At 36.7% G+C, this 12,985-nt stretch overlaps 1 protein-coding gene across 1 annotated transcript in view; it reads left to right on the top strand.

The window, feature by feature from the left end:
* The window catches only part of LOC150089582 (kinesin-like protein KIF14), a 194,181-nt gene extending 183,273 nt beyond the window's left edge, over positions 1–10,908 (top strand). Inside the window, exon 10 of the mRNA XM_090390039.1 lies at positions 10,787–10,908. Coding sequence (XP_090246165.1) covers positions 10,787–10,908 — 122 coding nt within the window. The remainder of the gene's footprint in view (positions 1–10,786) is intronic.
* Positions 10,909–12,985: the final 2,077 nt, after the last annotated feature.

Below are 12,985 nucleotides of genomic sequence, written 5' to 3'. Positions count from 1 at the left end.
CATCTATGTTAAACACTTGTTGAGAAGTATAACACATAATACCCCTCTTCAATAATTTTAACAAGTTCTTTTTGAAACTTTCGGCTCCTTGATCTGCACTTGCGGCTTCTCCCTGGATTTTAAATCTATTCAACCAGCCCTTACTAGTTTTAAATGGTTCCACTTTTTTTTTTTTTTTAGGTGAGTTTTCTTCAGATCATCATATAGGCTAATCTCTCTCTCTCTCTTTTATTATTTATAATATTTAACTTAACTGAATTCTGCATTGGATATTATCTTCAATAAAATTAGTTAAAGTCTTTCCATTTCAATCCTAATACACAGCCTAGCCCTTGTTGCTTGCAGTGGAACAGCTATCTTTCCCACTGCTAAAATTAATTCTTTATTTTTTTAATAATTGTTCTTACAGTTAAACTTACAAGTCCTAAATTATGGCACACATCCGCTTGTCTTTGACTGGAATCGATTCGCTTCAAAACGTCTAATTTAATTTTCAAATTCAGTAGTATTTTTCTTACATTTATAGTCTTCGTACTGCGCCCAGACGTCGTTGCTTTTTTATTCTTATTGGCCATTATTAACTCTTCGAAAATGTAACTGCGTTGGTTGCATTAATTACGATACAATGTTCAAGTAAACTGTCCGTTTTGCACGATGTCTAATACTGTACTGAGTGATGACTAGACCTCGGATAAATGCATATGACGCAAATATTACATGCAATATACTTGATCATTTTTTAAAATGTTGATCTCGGAACTACGTAACAAGTCACTGTACTGCAATTAAATTAGCGCGCGAGAGAATTTCACTGAGCGTGGGAATATTTCTCAAATTTGTGTGGGAAACGTTTTAACCGTATTTTTTATATTCATTTTCAAGCTATCGACTCCATCAAATGAAACGATTTCGTTAAATATGCCAAAAAATGCAATCTGTAAAAGAGCGTTATAGTGATCTATGACAGCGTTATAGTCAGATAGTGGTTATAATATAAGAACAGCGTAAAGCGAACCGCGTTATAACGGGGGGCTGCTGTATATATATATATATATATAGAGTTAAAAGTACAATTTTATTGACAATAAAGTTTATCAAGATTAATAGATTTACTGATTGATTGACAATATTATATTATGCACTATACTACACTAAGCTTATGCTGTCGTGTAAAAATTGCGGGAATTCACGAACGGTACTTCTACGGACTCGTAAGTATTGATTAGCTTCCAAATCTCGCTATCTCAATTTAGAATAAACTAAGGATCCTGACTAGGTCTATAATCTACTTATAGAAGATAATTTGATATAACAATTGGTTAATAAATCGACTAAATTTGGTTAAAAAAAAACCTCTCGTTCAACGGAGCTGCAATTTGTAACACGTGGATTTGATACCGTTACCGATACTATGTAATACCTACAAAATCTCTGTCTAAGTTAAACTTTAAACTAAGTATCGTAACTAGGAATATAAAGCTACTCTAGAAAATAAGTTAATATGCCAATTTAACCTAATAAATCAGAAAATAAATCAGGAAAAACTTCTCTGTTCCAAGAGCGTCAAAGAGCTTCGTCCGCACCGGCTAGCCTCGTTCCCACGCACCAATATAAATATTCATGCAGATGAGAAGTTTTGGAATCTTGGCCTAATGCGTGTCTGGATCTCTGCCTGTTGAAAGAAAAAAATCAAGGCATTCAGAATTTCTGCCAAGAATTGTATTTCTATGATTTTTATGATTCCCAATTGAATGCCATATCAGTTATGCTTGGCATAACTGATATGGCATTCAATTGGGTGTCATAAAAATACTTTTAAATGAAAACAGTTAGGATACTTTTAAATGAAAACAGTTAAAACAGTTACTGATAGTAAGGAAAAACTGAAGAAATGCCAAATGTATGATTCAGATGATGAAGAAGAAGAAGAAATGCCAAATGTAAGATTCAGATGATGAAGAAGAAGAAGAAATGCCAAATGTAAGATTCGGATGACGAAGAAGAAATGCCAAATGTAAGATTCGGATGACGAAGAAGAAGAAGAAGAAATGCCAAATGTAAGATTCGGATGACGAAGAAGAAGAAGAAATGCCAAATGTAAGATTCGGATGACGAAGAAGAAGAAGAAATGCCAAATGTAAGATTCAGATGACGAAGAAGAAATGCAAATGAAAGATATTGAAATGACAAAGAAGAAGAAATGCCAAATGTAAGAGATTCAAATGACGAAGAAGAAAAAGAAATGCCAAATGTGAGAGATTCAGATAAAGAAGATGAGAACAAATTTGCTGAAGGATTCAATTTGGTTGGGGGCAGTGAAGTGGATTCTATTGATTTGGAAACTATACATATAATACATAGATTTGGGAACTGTTATTGCAAAAATCCGAAAGCGGTAGTGTGCTGCAGAAATATGTTAAAAAAAAAGTTGTAGAAGAATAAAAGAAATTTTCCTCAATATGATACATAGAACACTTCTGTATGATACTCTCCAGAAATTAAATTGAATAAGGCAAAATGATTACCATAAAAAGTCAATTGAACACAATTTAAAAATTAACTAAAATGAAAAATCAATTAAAGTTAAATGTAAGTTTGAAAAACGATTTTTCTGGAGTAGACAATATGTAAGATTGTCTAAGATTAACAGTGCTTTTTGACCATTGTCGTGATCACAGGAATGGAAATTATGGATTGCGTGAGCTTGAATCTTAAATAGAGAGATTATTTGTCCTCACGCATGTGTGTGAAATGCCATGATTATTTGTCTTCACACATGCGTGCAAAAGACCAAAAATCGGAGATTAGATATGGACGGCAAATGTTAATAGACTTCTCATGTAATTTAATTTCAGAAGTTTCTGCAATTAATAGTCTCATATAATTACGTTGGACACTAAGTATTTTTGTCTCGTTAAATCGTTAAATGAAAATGTATGTTTTTCATTATGGCACGAAGACCAATTATGGCGCTGCTGAACAAGAACACAAACTGAGAATGCATGCTGTTTTACGCAGCCAATGAGAGGAAATCGCATAGATTCTTAGTAAGACGAGTCACAATCACTGCAAGGTATAAAACCTTACAGTGATTGTTCATTGTTTCTGATTCAGCAGTGTCATAATTGGCTTTTCATGCCATTGACAAAAAACATACATTTTTATTTAATGAGGAAAAAATACTTCATGTCCAATCTAATTATATGAGACTATTAACTGCAGAAACCATCGAAATTAAATTATATGAGGTCTATTAACGTTCGTCATCCATATCTAGGTGCCTCCATAGCCAGGTGGGCAGGAGCAGCAGTGCATAGAACACACTTGATTAGACCAGGGTTCGAGCCCATGATCACCAAATACGGAGGATGCGGAAAGGTCAGGGAATGACCACAGCATATTCCCGGAGCAATATGGCCTTAGTTGCTAATGCTCCTAAAAACCAAATAACAACAACATCCATATCTAATCTCCGATTCCGTGGTCTTTTGCGCACATGCATGAAGACAAAATAATTGTGGGGTTTCGTGCACATGCATGAGGACAAATAATCTCTCTATTTAAGATTCAAGCCGCACATTCCGTAATTCCCATTCCTGTGATCACGACACATGGTCGAAAAGCATTGTCTGCTTCAGGAAGGAAAATCATTTTTCAAATTTACTTTTAACTTTAATTGATTTTTAATTAATTATTTTGAATTGTGTTCAATTGATTTTTCACTGTAATCATTTTGCGTTATTCATTTTAATTTCTGGAGAGTATCATACGGAAGTGTTCTATGAATCATATTGAGGTAAATTTCTCTTATCTTCTACAAATATTAACATCAATGTAGAATGTATTGAACATCATAGCTCTGTTATATACTGTTAAAGAAAAGTTCGGTAAAGGACATGGTTTAATGTTATATTCTCCTACGTCATGGAACAGCATGCTAGTAATTGTTGCAGCAGTTTTCTGAACTGCTGCAACAATTGCAACAACAGTTCACATTGTGTAAGAAAAAGCTAATTGACTTAAAATCGGACATTACATTTAGTGTAACTGATTTTGAAGATAGGTACTTGAGGCTCAAGTTAAAATCAGACAAGACCCAAAAGATATTGATGTGGCATTTTTTCAAGAAGGAATCAAGGAATTTTTAACAATGCTCTTCAAAAGTTTGAAATCAGTTCGCCCAACAAGTGTGGATTTCGAAAGAGCATTTTTCACAGCTGGACTTTACTGCCCCAAAATAATGTTGTGCTTGGGGTTGGGGAAGTTCTTCATTATTGTGTTTCCTGCACCTAAAAAACGGGTACAGAAATTAAGGACTTAGAGTAGTGAACTTATAATTAATTCTTTGAATTTTTATTTATTTTTTTTATGTAAACCCCAAACACAAGAGGCATTAGAACCTGTAGTACTTAGTACCGTGCTTGGGTTGGAGGTTTAGAAGACGAAAGAAGATATTTATTGACATTGGACTTTAACTTCTGTAGACTGTAATTTTCAGGAAATACGTGTGAAGGAAGGTTGTTTCAGAAAACAGCAGTTGAATGAATAAACGAGGAAGATGAAAAGTTGGTCCTGTGAGTTTGAAGTTGGACAGTAAATGGACGTTGGCAGGTGGCTGCACGTGTTCGAACTGTTTTGAATGAGAGAGCAGGAATTATAGAAGCCAATTCAGAAGAACAGTGCCCATGGGAAGTATCTGTAGAAGAGGCATTCAGCAGAAACAGTACGTCTATGAGACAGCGAGTGGAGAGCCCCTGTTAGAGATGAATCATTAATTAACCTAACCTCCATCTTCTGAATAGAATCAAGAAGCCTGAGAGAGGTTTTGGGGGCATCACCCCAGATGTGGGAACAATATTCCATGGCAGGGCAGATTTGCGATTTATACAGAGTGAACAGCTGTTTGGAAGAAAAGGAATACCGAGAGCGAAAGGGAAAACTAAGTTTTTTAGATGCAGAGGAAGCAATATTTGTAATGTGCTTGTGCCAAGAGAGATTAGAAGTCAGGGTAATACCCAAAAGAGATATATCATTTTGCCTAGAAATCGGAGTGTCACTAAAGATAAGCGTAGGAGCAGAAGAATCCTTTGTGCGAGATATAAGACAAGACTGAGTGTTAGAAGGGTTGAAATCAACTAAGCTGTCTTTGCCCCACTGGAGAATTACCTGAAGATCGGCATTTAAGGAATTGGTAGCAGATTTTCGAGAGGTTGAAGCTGATTGAACAGGGCAAGGTTTCTCAAAATGGAAAGTGGAATGAAATGTGCCATCATTGGCAAAACTATGGATAGGATTTCTAGTCAATGGAAGAAGAAGGTCATTAATATACAAGAGGAAAAGAGTGGGGGAAAGAACTGAACCTTGGGGGACACCAGCATTAGTGGAGAAGTTAAGACAGAGAGCCATCTACCATCACCCTCAGTGAGCGATCAGAGAGAAAACTAGATAACGAATTACAAAAAACAGTTGGCAAACCATAAGATGGAAGCTGTTTAGAAGATCTTTATGCCAAACCTGATCGAAAGCCTTTGAGATGTCAAGAGTAACTGCTTGTGTTTCACCGAACCTTTCCATTGAATTAGTCCATAAATGGGTAACATAAGCCAAAACATCACCAGTGGATTGACACTGACGGAATCCATACTGGCGATCGTTGATCAGACGGAAGGTTCCTAGGTAGTTTAAGAGTTGGCGGTTAATTGATTTCTCCATTACTTTAGAAAGAGTAGAAGTAATTGCAATGGGACGATAATTCGATGGGAGGGATTTGTCACCCTTTTTAGGAACTGGCTGGATATGAGCAAATTTCCAAGCTGAAGGAAAAACACCTTTGGAATAAGAAAGTGAAAAAGGCGGCAAAGAATAGGAGTAAATTCAGGAGCACAGGCTTTGAGAACAAGTGTAGACATATCATCGGGACCTGGAGCTACCTTAGCATCAAGATTCGTCAAAATCCTTCTTACATCCTTTTGACGGAAGACCACAGGAGGCATTGAATGGAGTGTGTTGGGAATGGTGGGAGGTGTTTTACCAAGTTGATTAATATGAGTTGGAAGAAAAATGGGATGCTAGCAGGTCAGCTTTATCCTTGGCTGAAGTGACAACAGAACCATCTGGTTTGGACAGAGGTGGGAGCAGAGATGGGCAAAAGTTGTGACCAATAGCTTTGGCAAGGGATCAGAATGCTCGGCTACCATTAGGGCAAGAAGCAAGTTTTCTACTCTTAGCCTGTTCAAACTCTAGTTTGGACTGATTAATAACTGCTTTACAATTGTTGCGAGCTTTGGTGTAGGCAGAAAATGAAACTGAAGAATTAGAAATAAGCCAATTACGACATGCAACATTCTTCTCTTGAACAGCCTTAGTACATTTATTGGAAAACCAAGGTTTAGATAAAGGACGAGATTTTCAAGTGGAGTGTGGGATAAAGGATACCATTCCTGCAAGAATAATTTCACTGACACGAGCTGAACAAACATTGACATCAGAAGTTTTTAAAAAAAATACGACCAAGGAAAAGAAGAAAAGAAATCTCGCACGTCGTCCCATTTTGCATTCTTGTTATGCCAAACAACACGAGGTTGGGAATAGCCATGAGATAAAGGCTCCAATCGAGAAGAGACAATCACCAAGTTGTGATCTGAAGTGCCTAAAGGACCTCTCACTTCAACCGTGAACTTAGAAGGGTTGTTTGTGAGAAAAAGATCAAGCGTGTTGGCTGTATGATTAGGATTGTCCAGTATTCTTGTAGGTAAATGAACAGTTTGTGCAAGGTCATTAGTAATTGCAAAAGCCTCAGCATCTCAACCAGCTGGGTCAGTGTGACTAGAAAATGGAAGCCAGCTGGAGTTGTGAACATTAAAATCACCAAGGAAAATTACCTCACTGTTAGGAAAGTTGCACTGGAGAAAGCCAAGTTACAAAGAGAGGAAGTCAAAGAGCTCCAAGTCATTAATAGAGTTGGGAGAACAGTAGAGACAACAGATGAATTTGACAGAATGAGGTAGAGAGATTTTAAGCAAGAGAAGATTGAAAAGAAGAGATTCCAAATTACCAAATCTCTGACAGGGAATATCAAAATGGGCATATGCACAGGTACCACCTTTGGGGCGAAAGGAATCATACAGCAAATAATTTGGGCAACTGAGATGAGCAGTAGTTGAATCAACCGATAACTGTGATTCTGTCAGAAAAAGTACATGGGGTTTGGCTGTAAGTGGAAATGGACATCATTGAGATTAGAATTGAGACCACGTATATTTGTGAAATGAATTAGGAAGTGTTTGGGAGGTTTAGATCTTTTCGCTGATAAGCTTACTCTATTAGTTTGACAATTCATGGTGTATTCAATAGTAAGAAAAAGTGGGTGTGACTTGCTGTATGAAGTAATGAAATTTGTGGATATGGCATTCACATGGTAAGAATATACCCAGATCCTTGACATAACATGGCCTCGACAATGCTCCCCGCATACATACTACTCGGACTCCGTCCAGTCACTATGTGGCAGAGTAGAGGTAGCAAGATTATATATTAGCTGATCCAGAAGCCTCCTAGAGAGTTACCAATAGGTTCGGTCCGGTGTACTAACTAGTGGCCGACCTGCGAACACCATTTTAGAGATGTACCCTCGAAATGTAAGGAATATTGGATCTTGCCACGATGTTGATCATAAACCTCAAAAGTCATCAATCATACTGCATTATGGAAGAGAATTCTTGTTTTCATGTTAAAATTTTTATCACTTATCTTATGTTCTACTACTTGAATACATTTTTTTTATTTGCTAATTAATGTGTTTAGTATTACATTGAAGAATTTTTGAAAAATACTGGTGTTGATGGGAAAAAAAAAAATACCATAATACCAGTATTAAGAAGGTCTGGTATTATGCCATTTTTTTACCTGCTGGCTGAGGATAAATTTCCACATACCTATCCTGCAACCATCCTTCCTCAATTTGAATTTATGCTCCCTCACGCATATCTAAGCAAGCGGAAATATTCCACTGATATTGAGCTTACTTAATCCATTCGAAGCCCTAAACATCACAGTCAATCTCCTCACAGGTGCCTAAGTCCTCAAACCTGCAGTTTGCAGAGATGAGCCTTTCCTGATAAAAGCACTCTTTTGATCCCATCATCAATCTTGTTGCTCCTCTGCACCTATTCCAAAACGTCATCCTTCCTAAAATAAGGCTTTTCAGACCTGTATGTAGTACTCAAGATGAGGCCTAACCATTGTCTTATGTTGTTGTTTGGTTTTTAGGAGCATTAGCAACTAAGGCCATATTGCTCGGGGATGTGCGGTGGTCATTCCATGACCTTTCCGCATCCTCCGTATTTGGTGGTGACGGGCTAACCCCGGTCTAATCAAGAAGCGTGTGCTACGCACTGTTGCTCCTTCCCACCTGGCTACGAAGGCGCCCCATTGTCTTATACAATAGGTTAATCATCTTCTTGTCCCTGTTGTCAAAATTCCTATATATCATTGAAAAAACTGCAATAGCAATCTGCTTGCACTGCTCAGAGATTTTATTGCGTGACTGCACAATTAACGTGTGTGGTACTACCCTGAGTGTAGTACCACACAGTTGATAAGTTAGTCTGGGATTACTGGAACAGCTTTTCGACATGCAATAGCTTGCATTTGTTAATGTTAAACTTCAACTGCCATTTCTTTGCCCATTGACTCAGTTTTCTTATCTTGTTGCAGTATCATTAGAATTGATGTACTGCTAGCATCCTGTATATCCTGATTATTGTCAGATTTGATGCATCACGCCTTAGCCACTCATGTGCCATAAAATCAAATAAACAAACAAAACCAGCCTGCTAACATTCATATCAACTGAAATTTAGACATTAAGCCTTCATTAATAATAAATATTGAAAACATCAATGGGTGCAGGGCTGAACCCTGTGTGTCTCCTTTATTAACATTTGTCTGAGAAAAGCAGTGCTCATTGATAAGTCCTGTATCTTCTCCCACTCAACCATCTTTTTATTCATAGAAGTAACTTGCCCTTAATGCCACACTGCTCCAATTTGTGGAGCAGTCTTACATGTGTAATAGTATCAACAGCTTTTCTGAAATCGAAGTATATGATGTCAAAATTATCTTTTCCATCCAGTTGCTTTGTTACTGTGTCAATCAGATTTGTCACACTTCCCATTAACAAATCCATGCTGTAATTTCACTATAAAAGCATTTCTGTCCTGGTGTTTCTTCGTTACTTCTTTAACCTCCTTTGTCAATTGGAGGTACATTTGTCTCATAATTATGGCTGAAGTTTGCTGACCGCTTTTGCTGCCTCCTTTAATATATAATTGAGTAGATCCATCCACGCTAAGTGCTTTTTTTTTTTTTTTTTTTTTTTTATATATATACGTTTAGATAGAGAAATTTCTCTTCAATTTCTTCTTCATTATCACAAAATCATTGTCTCCGTTAGAATTGATATACTACTGGCATCCCCATCTCTAAAAAATTCCATATGTGTGAGTGTAGATGTAAAATACCTGTTCACTTTGTTAGCAACCTGAGCGGGTTCATCATCAGTTACAACATTCATATCTAGTGTACCAATGTGATTCATCTCCTTCATTCTAATGTTTACATAAATAAAGAATTATTATTATTATTAGCTTTATGGTGCAAGGAAGCCTGAGGCTTATGCTGCACCAGCCAAAAAAAAAAAAAAAAAAAAAATTCCAAGTTACCCTGAGAGAGAGAGAGAGAGAGAGAGAGAGAGAGAGAGAGAGAGAGAGAGAGAGAGAGAGAGAGAGAGAGTCAAAAGTAGAAGGAAATCACCAAGAAAGAGAAGAATGATGATATCCAGCTCAGGATCCTGGGTATGTCAAGCCCGTACTCACCAGATGTGAGCCCCTGGGGTTAAATTATTTGCTGTTTACTCTGTATTCTTTGCCAGAGCCGCCTTGTAATCTGCCTTATCTTTCTTAACCTTTTCTTTGACTCATTGATGTCATTTGATCCACTGATTCTGCTCATTCCCCAACATTGTCATTAAAAACCATTTACAGCCTTCCAGTGATGCTGCTTGTTTAAACTTAGTGCAATACGTGCAATAATTCATGTTACCACAAGTTGCAATAACTGCAACTTGTGGTAACATGAAGTTTGTTCTGTTGTGGTCACTAAGATTATAACATTTAATAGGTAGTTTATACACTGCCATACACAAAAACATAATAAAGGAAAAAGAAGTCCTGCTTTTCATAAATAGTGTTTAAAATATATTGTTGCTTTGGAAACCCAACAGACACAAGTACACAAGAAACCCAACAGTTGTTTTAAATATACAGTAGATTGAAAAGCTTTCCAGGTTTTGGACAGAAAAAAGATGCTAAAGATGTAGTAACAGACCTTTATTTTTCTGCCCCCCTCCCCCTTTGGATTGCTTTTTTTAAATTTTTTATTTGTATTCTTGAAGTGTCCCAGTTAATCCGCTTCCCAGTTAATTCAATTCCAGTAAATCGAGAGTCTACTGTACTTTATTAATACCATATGTAATTTTGGTAATGTCTTACTGTTTGTTTAATTTATCAATTAAATTTTATTATACATATATACGTACAAAAAAAGCACATTATGTAGTCAGCAGGTGTTTGCTTATATCCGTAGTTTCAGCCATCCACGGTAGGTCTTGGAACGTATCCCCCGCGGATACGGGAGTCTTACTGTATATCGCTGCAGAGAGGAATAGTTATTATCTTTTTTATAATTAATTTAATTTGATTTATTTATTTATGTTTTTATCTTACAGCATGGGATGGCAAGCATTCAACATTTGATAATGTGATATTAAGTTGTGTGAATCTGATGAATATCACTAAGAAAATAAAGCATGGCAGCTCCTGGATCACAGGTACTTTGATATATCAGTAATACAGTAAACCCTCATTAAACCTGACTTGACTAATAGTGGCTGAGAGGTGTCCATTTTAATGAAAGTCCAGATTATATGAAATGCGCTTTGTAATGTGGGTAAAGCTTATTTAAACAACATAATGTACATGGATAACAGTAAAAATATGTTAATTTTACATTAAAAATATGTATGTACATAGTCAAAAATATGTAGTAAATATATGTATGTATGTACTTATGTACATACTGTATTTACATTAAAAATACATAATGTCCATAATTACTTAGAACAAGATTGCAGTGGTTCATCTTCACTTACATCACCTGCCACATTCACTGGTTTTAAACAATTAGTTATCTTTTTTTTTTGTGATTGTTTGCAGTTTATTTCCTTTACTGCCAATTGACGTAGGTGTTTTAAGTGTTCATAATAGCCAGATACATTTTCTTTTGTTGATTATTCAATGTACTGAATTACGAAGTTCAAGTGGTCTTTCACTTTGCTTACCTTAATTTTTGGCTGAGAGTTGTTGCTCACTTCATATTCTTCCTCATCTGAACTTTCTGCTGCTCCCATTACACTATCTGCAATCTCCTCTTCGGTCATGATGTGGTAGCCGGGATAATCTTCATCTTCTTCCATCCATGACTCTATCTCCTCTAAGGACACAGCTTTTTCCCCTCCTCGTTGAAAGTCTTCTGTCTCACAACCATCTGTTTCTGGATTAGCCTTTTCATCTAAAAGAAGTTTTTTCCGTGAATTTGCCAAAGTTTTTGAATTGATTTCTTTTGCAGCATCAGCAAAGTTGTAAATCATAGATCTTATGTTGTACTATAAATTTTTCAATGTCTGTTGTCCTCTTCTGTCTTCTTCACCAACTAGTGGCTCCTTGACTTCTAGGACTTCACTCAAAAACTTCTTTCTGTAGAGCCACTTTGCCATGTAGATCACACCTTGGTCCATAGGCTGGAAAACAGATGTCGTGTTTGGTGGCAGGAACATGGACTTAATCTTCTTATCTTGACTGACGAGTTTGTCAATGTCAGGGTGGGTTGGTGCGTTATCTAACCAAACTAAGGCCTTTACTTCGTATTCTGGGATATTTTTTTAATGTCTTCTGATTTCTGGCACAGCTTTCTTGTGGAACAAATCATTGTTATTTTCGTGGTAAACCATGCATTGTGGGAATTGTGGTAGTGTACTGGTAGATCATCAGCATTTGCACACAGCAATGCTGAAACATGTTCCTTGCTTATTTTTCTTCCAGGCGTGGTTTTCTGTCTTTGAAGCTTGTGTGTTTTCAAGCAGAGCTCTCCAAAACAGTCCCATCTCATAAAAGTTGTACTCCTGGTTCAATTGATAACCCTCCTTTTGAATAAAATCATTCAGTTGTTTCCTGAAAGGCTCAACAGCTTCAAAATCAGCACTAAGAATTTCCCCACACATTTTCTTGTTTCAAATGTTATGCCGTCTTCTAAATCTAAAAAGCCAACCTGAGCTCGCTTTAAATTGTTCAATTCCTAACTGTCTAGCCAGTCTCTCCTCCGCTGCTTGAATTTCTATTCCTTGCACAGCCAAACCAGATGAACGAAGTTGGGAAAGCCATTTATACACAGCATCATCTAGTGCTTTATCAGTAGGCATCAGCATTGATTTAACGTTACTTTTTTCTTTTTCCATGTAAACTTGAGAACAAAATTACGAATTTTACTTTTTTTTCTTTTTAATGTCCGACATGGTTTATTTTGCAATGCGCTACTCAAGACAGATGCTAGACACTGAAGCTCCTTTTTTCAAGTTTTTCTATCATTGATAGTTTATCATGAAGAGAAAGCATTTTATGCTTACGCTTCTGTCCTACACTAGGCTTACTTAAACACATTGTTTAACTGCACAGCACAAATGACAAAAGATAGAAGTGCCTAACTGCAGAGCAAACGACAAACAACTGTCTGAACTGCAGCCGGGATCCAGATTGTTTGTGCAGCGTGAGTCATCAATGTCCCAATGACCTCGGACACAATACATATGACCCTTGAGCCTGATCGTCGTTTGATTTTTACACTTTTAAATTTTTTAGAACTGTCCGGATTA

This window comes from Mastigoproctus giganteus, chromosome 2 (genome assembly GCF_048544385.1).
Source record: "Mastigoproctus giganteus isolate SK-2022 chromosome 2, ASM4854438v1, whole genome shotgun sequence".
Taxonomy (NCBI): Eukaryota; Metazoa; Arthropoda; class Arachnida; order Uropygi; family Thelyphonidae; genus Mastigoproctus; species Mastigoproctus giganteus.
The sequence above is the reverse complement of the archived record's forward strand: the minus strand, read 5'-3'. Positions and strand labels throughout refer to the sequence as shown.